At 41.8% G+C, this 11,017-nt stretch overlaps 1 protein-coding gene across 1 annotated transcript; it reads right to left on the bottom strand.

The window, feature by feature from the left end:
- Positions 1 to 4,563: 4,563 nt before the first annotated feature.
- LOC140282342 (alpha-tectorin-like) lies at positions 4,564 to 10,435 on the bottom strand. The gene is made up of 15 exons (XM_072376920.1): positions 10,372 to 10,435; positions 9,997 to 10,076; positions 8,537 to 8,639; positions 8,287 to 8,413; positions 7,701 to 7,935; positions 7,393 to 7,552; positions 7,178 to 7,256; positions 6,988 to 7,050; positions 6,654 to 6,853; positions 6,431 to 6,559; positions 6,146 to 6,333; positions 5,771 to 5,922; positions 5,420 to 5,665; positions 5,161 to 5,323; positions 4,564 to 4,581 (listed from the first exon to the last, which is right to left on the bottom strand). The coding sequence occupies exons 1-15, from the start codon at positions 10,433 to 10,435 to the stop codon at positions 4,564 to 4,566; spliced, it is 2,007 nt and encodes a 668-aa protein (XP_072233021.1).
- Between the last annotated feature and the right edge of the window lie 582 nt (positions 10,436 to 11,017).

Raw genomic sequence — 11,017 nt, 5'->3', positions numbered from 1 at the left:
CAGAAAAAGTAAGTGTCTCTATTTCATTGCTCATCAGAGGTATTAGGAAGGAAGCGATTGAAAACTTCCATAACAGCAGATATGACAGAGGACGGCTACCTAAACTTTACTCCAGTAGAGCTAGACTCTCTTGTTGACAGCACTATAGTTTCAATGCGTACAACACTGGACAATGTTGCCCCTCTGAAAAGGAAGGTAATCAGTCAGAAGAGGTTGGCTCCTTGGTATAATTAACAGCTGCGTGCGTTAAAGCAGACGACAAGAAAGCTGGAGAGACAGTGGCGTTCCTCTAATTTAAAAGAGTCTCAATTAGTCTGAAAAGATAGTTTAATAACGTATAAGAAAGCACTTCGTAAAGCTAGAACTGCTTATTATTCATTATTGATAGAAGAGAATAAGAATAATCCCAGGTTTCTTTTCAGCACTGTTGCCAGGCTGACAAAGAGTCCGAGCTCTGTTGAGCCATGTATTCCTTTAACTCTCAGCAGTGATGATTTCATGAGATTCTTCATCAATAAAACTGTTTCTATCAGAGAGAAGATTAATGGAATCCTTCCCATTATTATCACTGATGTATCATCAAGTAGAGCAGCTTTAGAAGTATCTTTAGAACCTGATTTGTATTTAGACGGCTTCTGCCCAGTTGATCTCTCTGAGCTAACAACAGCAATAGTCTCTTCTGAACCATCAACTTGTATGTTAGACCCAATCCCAACCAGACTGTTCAAGGATGTTTTCCCCTTGATCAACACTTCCTTATTGGATTTGATCAATCGGTCTTTGTTGATAGAATATGTACCTCAGACTCTTAAGGTTGCTGTAAGGTTCCTTTACTTAAAAAACCTACTCTTGATTCAGAAGTGTTGGCTAATTATCGACCTATATCCAATCTTCCTTTTTTGTCTAAAGTTCTTGAAAAAATAGTTGCAGTTCAACTTTGTGATCATTTACATAGAAATAATCTGTTTGAAGAGTTTCAGTCAGGATTCAGAGTGCATCATAGCACAGAAACAGCACTGGTAAAAGTTACCAATGATCTCCTCTTAGCCTCTGATAGCGGACTTGTTTCTGTGCTTGTCCTGTTGGATCTCAGTGCTGCATTTGATACGATCGATCACAGCATTCTGTTACAGAGACTTGAACATGTTATTGGGATTAAAGGAACTGCATTAGGCTGGTTTAAGTCATATTTATCTGATAGATTCCAGTTTGTTCTTGTAAATGAAGAATCTCCCTCACACACCAGAGTAAGTCATGGAGATCCTCAGGGTTCTGTGCTTGGACCGATTCTTTTTACTTTATACATGCTTCCATTAGGTAACATTATTAGACAGTATGGCTGATGATACTCAGCTGTACTTATCTATGAAAGCAAATGAAACTAATAGGTTGGTTAGACTACAAGCATGTCTTAAAGACATAAAGACCTGGATGACTTGGAACTTTCTGCTTCTAAATTCAGACAAAACTGAAATCGTTATCTTTGGACCTGAGCGCTTCAGGGAGAAATTGTCTAGTTATATAGTTACTTTACATCAGTGGTTCCCAACTGGTGTTTAACTTTGGGTGTTTTCAATGGGCCGCCAGACTCTGACTGGGGAAAAAAAAAGAAAAATGACCATGCTTTAATTTTGAAGGGCTCAGAATGCATGCAATTCACACTCCTAAACAGTAGGTGGCGACGATACCCTGTAATGCTAATCGACTCCCGCCATTTCTCAGATAGAAGAAAAGCTATGACTTGTTTTCATATGAGAGAGACCATGACGAAACGCAGTTACGGCACTGACTACATTAAATATGGATTTTCTGACAAAGGGGGGAACGACCTCAGTGCACTTTTTGATTTTGAATTTAAATGCAGCCACTTGAGTTTTAAAGGGAATTTTTCTTCTCTACCGTCACACTCTTTTGTTTGCTTTTGTTTATCGTTAAACTTTAACTTTGTGTGTATTGACACACTGTGATATTTTATTTTATGTCAGGTTCAAACTGCAACATGTTTTCATTGAAGAAATTTGAGATGTTAAAAATTTTCCTGGGTCGCATGGTTTATAACAAATGATGGTGGGTCCTGAAGCCAGACCAGTTGGGAACCACTGCTCAAGATGGTATTTCCTTGGCTTCTAGTTCTACAGTGAGGAACCTTGGAGTTATTTTTGACCAGAATTTATCATTTGATGCACATATAAAACTGGTTTCTAGGACTGCCTTCTTTCACCTTCGTAATATTGCTAAAATCAGGAACATCCTGTCTCAGGGTGATGCAGAGAAACTAGTTGATGCATTTGTTACTTCAACACTGGACTGCTGTAATTCCTTATTACTGGGCTGTCCTTCATATTCTCTGAAAAGCCTCCAGCTGATCCAAAATGCTGCAGCCAGAGTTCTGATGAGAACTAACAGGAGAGATCATGTTTCTCCAGCTTTAGCTTCTCTTCATTGGCTCCCTGTTAAATTCAGAATAGAATTTAAGATTCTTCTCCTCACATATAAAGCTCTTAATGACTGAGCTCCATCATATCTTAAAGATCTCATTGTAAGATATTTTCCTAACAGAGCACTTCGCTCCCAAACTGCAGGTTTACTTGTTGTTCCCAGAGTTTCTAAAAGTAGAATGGGAGGCAGAGCCTTCAGTTATCAGGCCCCTCTCTGTGGAATAAGCTGCCAGTAAATGTCCGGGAAGCAGACACCCTTTCCACTTTTAAGATTAGGCTTAAAACTTTCCTTTTTGATAAAGCTTATAGTTAGGGATGGCTCAGGTAATCCTGAAACATCCCATAGTGAAGCTGCTATAGGCTTAGACTGCTGGGGGACCTCATCTGTCACACCTTTCCTCACTTTCCTCTCTTTTTCCCCCTGTTTAATTTCTCAATTGATTTTATGTCCATGTGACATTATTGTGGTTATTAACTTGTGTTTCCCTGTTCCAACAGGTATCCTTTGAATGGTGTTATGGTGTTTTTCCCCCCTCTTTTCCCTCTTTTCTGTCTTCTCAAACCCCAGCTGGTCGAGGCGGATGGCCACCCTTCCTGGTTCTGGTTCTGCCAGAGGTTTCTTCCTGGTTCTGCCAGAGGTTTCTTCCTGGTTCTGGTTCTGCCAGAGGTTTCTTCCTGTTAAAGGGAGTCGTTCCTTTCCACAGTCCCTCAGGCTCAGGACGGGAGATTGGACTGAAGACAAGTTTCGGTGCAATCTGTTGGTTTCCTTAGCTAGGATATTATTTTTGAATTGGCTCTATATGAATTAATTGGATTATTTTAAAATTAATTAATTGGATATCATGGGATTATGATTACAATTAATTGAATTTCAATTGACTTGAATTGGACTATATTATTTAAGTGCCTTCAGATGACATTTGTTGTAATTTGGCGCTATATAAATAAAACTGAATTGAATGAATTCAGATGCTGAACCAGCTGAAATAACAACCACAGAGTCAGTGCACGAACCAACTCTGAAAGAAGCCAAACTCAGGTTTATTTCTACCCAAAACCATTTATTGATTTTTTTTTTGGTCTTTTGAATGCTGAACATACAGGTAAACAGAAAAGTAGAGAACAACTGTTTCAACCGAACAGTGACAAACACTGCTGTCTCTAAACTACACACAACAACAGAAACAGTTCATAGAAAAAAGCATGTTAAGGTAGCATTATGTCCTGTTTAAACAGTAAACTTGACTCAACTGTGATTAAATCACTAAATAATCTCTGCAGGCCTGCAAATTAACCTCAGACTGCCTTTGATAGTGTTTAAAAGCTACACATCAATCACTGGATGGGTTGATCTTCCTTAAAATATTATCTTAATACAAATGACACTCGCTTCCTAATAAGTCCTTACAATCAAAGGCACACAATCCTTCATACCTGCTTTCATTTTCTTTTGTTCTGTTGCTGTAGTTGTAACTCCTAACCTGCTACAAAGCTAAAATGAATCAAAGATTATATTACTCCCTGTTTTATGATCTTGGCCTGAGAACCACCTTTTAAAAGACTAATTATGAGATAAACTTATTATCTTTAAAGAACCTCTTGACTCCAGACTCTACCTGTTCATGGCTGCATCCTAATTTCAACTCATTATTACTGGATTGTTGAACATCATGTTTGGTTCACAAATAACTAATTACCAATACTAACTAGAGAACTAATCCGTCTTTGGTTGCAGGCCTGCATGAAGGGGGTCACATGGCAATGAATCTCTAACAGCTAATCGAATCCAACATTTTCTGGAGGAGTCTGGAAGATCCTCAAGGCATGCTGGGACATGTAGTTATTCAGGACACAGTTGTCATATCTGATTATATTTAGTGTTCCAGGAGTTTTGATCACCTATAGATTATATAGATTTAGCTACCTTGAAAATCAGATGTAGCCCACACACTTCCCTTCACCATGTTACAACTAAACAAAGAGAAGATCAGCTGTAGAATCTGTCGAAACAACAGTTTGATCCTAAAGCAGATGCTTAATCCAGCTGTGCGAGTGCACAGCAAGAACTGAGCTCATCCATTCACACATCCAAGCTCGTGATCCGGACCAGACACGAGTCAGTCGGTCAGTCCATGGAAACCACCTGAAGAGACAATCAGATAACACCGTGAATTCCGTGTCTTCTTCTCCTCTCTGTCTCTCTCCATTTGAGCCAATCATCTCCCAACTCTTCCAATTATTTGCTCATCATATATCTCGAGATGGGTGTTATTGGGTGTTGCTTAGCCCTGAGCTCTGACTGTCAGGCCACTGACAGTCCTCAACATTTATCGTCCATTCTTAAGCTTTTAAGGAGATATTTCTTTGACATAAGCACATAGTTTTATTTAACTTTAAAACTATTACACATTTCACAACACTTCATTCACATTAACACACTTAAATATAAATACGATACGTTCATTTACAGCAGCAGAGTCTTACCTAATTAATCCAGGCCATGCTGATTAAAGCCGAAGCTCCACGTCTGAACTTGGACCTGAGAGATCTGCGGCGTCTAGCAGAACAATCCTGGAATATAGAAACAGACAGAAAGTCCATGAGAGTTCATCTGTTACATTGGATCATGTTCAATCGTATTAAGGAACAGTTAGTTGGATTCAGTCTTTCACATAAATAGCATTTCACAGCAATATCTAGTAAATCTTCCAGCGAGTCGTACCGGGACGCAGACGTTGTTCTGTTTGACACACAGCTCCAGTTTGCAGTGCAGGTAGACCTCAGAAGAGCTGCCAGAGAACTGGAACATGTTGAAGGAGAAGTAGTTGAAGGTTCCTTCTCCATTTCCCTCGACCTCCACCGTCTGGTCAGCGGTGTTTGGACAGCTGATCACAAAAAGACAACCAGTGATCAGAAATCACATTTATCAATGAATCCCAGGAAGCAGCAGTGAGCAGCTGCCACGACGAAGCGTGTCTCACCCGTCCTGGATCAGGTCGTATCTCGGAGTGCTGCTGGATGATTCTTGGCTGGTTGCCCAGCAGGAGTCAGTTACCACAGCAACCAAGTCCTCATCGAGCCCATCTGTCTCCAGCTCCACCCAGATCTTCTGGTTCAGCACCACATCAGTGCTTGAATCCAAAACTTGTGTACGGCCGGCATCGGTGTAGGCCTTCATGGTTAAAGTGTAATTCCAAGCTCCAGATTTCAATTCTATGACCACAGAGCTGCAGACCACACAAATAAACTCACTTCAGCTTCTTTGACTCACAGACCAGCTCACAACTAATATCACATCAAAAGTAAACCAGAAACCAGCAGCCAGCACACACCTGTCTTTGATTCTGAAGGCCACAGTCTTGATTTCTGGCTGAGTGTGAGTGCAGGAGAAGTCAATGGCGGTTTGATCTTGGCGAACGATGACATCAGAGGAGGTGTTCTGGCTCAAGATGGAGTTCTTGTAGATTATGTTGCTGCCGTTGGCCTGCAGGGGGAAACGTCAGATGCTATAACTGAACACGCTGCTTTTTCTTTCCACCTCTAACATTACACATGTGTTAGGTGTTGACTGTAACTCAACAGTTGGCCAACACGACTGGAAGCTACTAAAGATCCAGAGAACTAAAGAGATGAAGGAGAAGCTCAGCAGGGTGCTGGAGAAGATTTGATTGCTTGAAGAGAGAAAAGAGGTGGATGTGAGAACCCACCGTGATCACCGCCCCACAGGTGTCTGTGCTGGTGAAGCTGAAAGTCACCATGTGGCTCTCCTCGTCTTTCTCACCCTTGCAGGTCTCATCAATGAGATGCAAGTGGGTGTAGTCAATGTTATCTTCCTCCAGGAGACAGCCCAAAAGACTGACTAAAGCAGAGTTCTGTGTGCAGACTGTTGGATCACCTGGACAGGACAATAATGATGATAAAGAAAGACACTTAGATGTTCTCCTTCAATCACTCAGTCCTGTTATATTATGGAGTTGTCACAACTGTCCTACCCAAAGTGCCTGATTCTCTGTACTTGGATGCTTTGATGGCCCGACAGAGGCAGCCAGTTTTACCTCTGATCTCACCACAGAACTCATGATCACTGCACATCTTGTCCTGACAAAAGTCCTCAGGGGGTGCTGCAGGAAGACAGTGATAGAATTATTTGAAAATGTGAGCGCTATAAACACAAAAGATAAGTCAATTCTGGTGCAGTTCGAAGCCAGCTCTTACGGCACTGAGCTGCTGACCACCATTCCTCCAGCGCGCTACTGTTCTGGTGGCAGGCTCTGGCGTAGGCCCCCAGGAACTGACACCTGAGACCGTCCACTGAGGGATATCTGCACAAAGTGTCAGAGCAGGCGATTACGTAGGGTGCTGGGTCGACTTCATCGTGACAGGAGGAGAAGGGAGCCTCCATCAGCAGGTTGCACCTGTTCCACACATGGAAAGAGAGAGGACGAGAATTAATGAACTGATGATCTCAATTAATTTGTGCCCATGTTATGGTACGTGGTATTTAGATCAAAGTAGAAAAGCTTCCTGTTGTCTGGATGAATTTGCTCACCGATCAGTCATCGTGGTGCAGTTGATTGTACTGTCAGGAATTTCAAGATACTCAGTGTCACAGCTGCAGATGACAAACAACACATGCTCAGGACTGCTGTCCTTCTCTGGTTTGTTCATACAACACACAAAGTGCAACTCATTCATGGAGCAGCACTTAGCAAAACACTGAGCCTGTGATGAGGTGTTACCTGGGGGAGCTTCCCTCAGAAAACCTCGCTGCTGAAAATGAGCCCCGGCACAGACCGACTTTGACTGGGGGAGGAATCTCTGAATATGAAAGATTCAGGACAATGTGAGTCAGAGCAGCAAAAATGTTTGCACTCATAAACACAGCAGCACACAAAGGAACAGGATACAGTTTATCAGTCTCCATGCCCCTGATGACACATTTCAGTTCTTCTACCTTCTTCTAGGGTGAGCTGAACTGTGTCTCCGTTAAAGAACAGTGAAAAGATAGCATCATCTTGTATCATTTTCACAGTGACTCCAGTGTGGTCCCTGAAGAGCTCCAAGCCATTAATCTCCTGAACCGTGCTGTTGAGGGTCAGTGGTGAGTTGTTCTCCTGCATCACGGTGCAGACAAGACATAAACATTTAACAGCTACTAATGCCGCAGAGAGGAAAGATAAGAACAGACATATCAGGGGAGGTGGGGAAGGATGTAGCTTAGACTTCACTCTGACTCAAGGTCTGTGGTTGAAATCAGCTTACCAGAACTCTCCCACCCTGTTCCAGGTGAAAGACATCTTCGCCAGCCGTTAGTGTCACACTGTCCAGAAAGCTCACATCTTTACGACGCCGTTCCTGGAAATTGGCCACAATTTTTATGTCGAAAATTGAATCTTGCAGCAGCAAATAGGCACACCGGTCCTCCACAGAGCTAAATGTGCCGTTGAAGTCAATGACAGTGGGGCCGGTCACAGTGCAGATGTTGTTCACCAAGCAGCTGATGGAGGCAGAGAGGAACACAAACAACATCATGAGCTGCTGCTGAGGGCTGCGATATCCCCCTGAACACCAAACTGTCAACTTCATGGTGGTTCTGGAGCAAAAACTACTGATCTCAGCATCAGCAGACTTCATTTTGTTGGAATCATCAGCAGCTAAATGTAGGTAAAGGCAGGAAGCAGCAGGCATTTTACTGGTACATTTTTCTATAAATAACTGACTAAATCAAACTAGGAACCCTTTTTCTGACTGATATCATCCTTGTGTTTACTGATATCCTTGTTCCTATCAAAGCTTTAATTAGATTTCTTTAGTAAATATAAAGAAATGTAGCTATATAGATATTTACATTCCACTTCCATCACAGCGTTCCGAGTCACTACAGCCCTCGATTGTGACATATCTGTTGAGTCCACAGAAGATCTTGGTGCAGGTTTCATCATAAATTTTGCTGGTATCAGGATGTATGCCAAAACCTGAGGAGAGAAGGAAGATTTTCAGTAGTTTAGAATATCATAAACCACTTCCTTTTACAGCATCTAAACAGGATTATTCAATAGAACTTTCAAGGACATTTTGAGGGACAGTGATTTACCTACCTAACGCTCTACATCCACTGATGTCCTCATAGGTTGTAATTGGGCGGTATAATGCAAACGTTAAGCTGCTTGCAAGTGTGCCCTCGACGTACACAAAAGCGTTCTGCACAGAGAGAAACACAATCAGAGTTTGAACAACAGAACTGCATCAGCTCCATTCAAACAAATCACGCTGACAAGACACAAATATGCATTTTCTGCCTGTAATATAACTTTTCACGTTGTCCAGTTAACTGGAGTAAAGAGCAGCAGACACATTTCAGGGAAAGTATTTCTGACTAATTTCAGCCCGATGTTCACTTCATAATCCTGAAATGCTCACACTATCATAACTGTTCACACACACCCATACACATACAGACACTCACCTCATATACTACTTTAGAAGATGATTCTGCGGGTCTGCGTTCTATTTCCAGAGCTGTTTGATTGCCAAATCTATATAGCCTCATGAAAAACTGTGAAAAGAAAAATGTTTTTAAAAAAGTGATTCAAAGTCAAATGCATTCCTGTATTCTTGGTGTTTAAAACAGTAAATACTTTGAAAATGTTCTCATTTCATCTTTATAGTGATGAACACTCACCGGTTCATTATTGTGGGTTGTTTTTAACTCCCAGTAACATCCATCCAAGCTCTCAGTGATAGTTCTAATTCTACCTTTGATCATATCCTCCAATGAAGGGTCTGCTGTTTTGTTCTCAAATGAAACTATGGTGTCATCAGATGGTCCTACAATACAGTCTTGCTTGAGGTCAGGACTGTAAAAGCCGTCGGCACAGATCCTAACCTTTGAAGAGTTCAGGCTGATCTGTTCAAAGTCAAAAAAACAAATGAAATAGAATCAGCAGCTTTTCACTTTTTTCCTACACAGTAAAGTTGTTAAATGTGTTCATAATTTAGTGATCCACCACCTGAAGGACAGTAATTTTCACAGGTAATGAAAAGGTATCTATTTAGTTACATTCAAAGTGTTACTCTGGCCAACATTACATGATTTGTTCCGATCATATATCCATGTAGGAACGTGGAGGTCAGCTCACATTACAGCTTGAGCTCTTGCACAGTTTATGATGTTATCTTCGAAGAAGCTACATTAAAGCAGGAGTTTCATGAGAGGAAGCTGTGTGTCCACACTATAAGTGTGTGAACATGAGCCAGTTTGAGCGTCTCTTTAATTCTTAGTGAAATGCAGCTCAACCTGTGAATCCATGGTGTGTGAGAATGAGCTAAATTCAGAATAAAGGCCGACATATACAGTTCCAGCTGCTTGTCTGTTGCAGCTCTGTGCATCGCACAGCTGTTAGAGATAAAAGTGTTGCTTATTCTGATGCTAGTTCAGTTAGCCTCCGAAGCAACAGTGCAATCTATTGTTGTCAACGGCTGTTAAGATTAAGGCCAGAGTTTCAGAGTGTTCTCCAACACGAAGATGTTCGCAATCATCGGGCTTCATCCTACTCACGTAGACAGCGGTGTAGACTTTATCATAAAACGTGATGGGACAGGAGCTGATGTCGAAAACTGTTGAGTTAAATGCCGCATCTGCAGAGATGAAGACACATGAGATGTTTGTGCAACCGTCTGTTAGCAGGCTGGAAAATACGTAAAGCTGCACATTCCCGTTTGACTTCATGGAATAAAACATGATAAAGACATCATCAGTTCACAGTTCTCCCCGCGTTTATCAGATATTCTGGTTTAAAGCCTCCTTCATCAGCCCCTGTCACTTCAAGCTGTTTTGTTCCTCTCAGTGTTTGCTCCGTTATGTTGCGTCTCCTCGAGTCTGGCAGGGACGCTTCAAAAAGGTCCACCATCAGAAGGAGAATGTAACATTTACGGATGTGCTGAGCTGAACATTTCAGGAGCTGAGAAGGGTTTGCTTTTCGCACCACTTTCTTCATGTTAGTTAGAGATACTGTACGTTTCATGTCATGACATTTATCTCACAGTTTAAAGTCCTAAAAGCATGTGACAGGTCGTTGATGAATACTGGCTGATGTGCGCCTGGCTTACCTGTCAGTGCAATGACGCACAGGTAGAGCAGGGGGCGGAGCATGTTGGGGCGGGGCCAATCTGCTGACAGAGAGCTGGAAGACACACAGTTAATTGGACAAAAACTCAGCAACATTCACTAAATTGTTGCATTTGTGTGTGTGTGTGGGGGGGGGGGGGGGGGCTTTCACTGCTGAACATAAAAGTATTGTTTAAAACGTGAATGATCCATCAGCAGCGCATTTCAAATAGGATGATGTTTGAGATAAAGTGATTGGCAGTGGCTCGTGTCACTGGGTGTGTTTCTGGTTTGCTGAAGGTAAATTAGAAGGCGTCTCATCAGCAGATGTGTTATAATGAGGATGTATAATGAGGGTGAAAAATCAGTTTAAAAGCCTCCGTGTTTCTTTCAGCTGGGAAATGTGATCGCTCAAACTGACATTTGATTAAAACACAATTTACAGGATTTTTTCTGAAGCAAGACCAACAAT

Source organism: Leuresthes tenuis, unplaced genomic scaffold (assembly GCF_036924035.1).
Source record: "Leuresthes tenuis unplaced genomic scaffold, fLeuTen1.0.hap1 SCAF_22, whole genome shotgun sequence".
NCBI lineage: Eukaryota > Metazoa > Chordata > Actinopteri > Atheriniformes > Atherinopsidae > Leuresthes > Leuresthes tenuis.
Note: the sequence above shows the minus strand (reverse complement) of the source record. Positions and strands in the feature narration are given on the sequence as shown.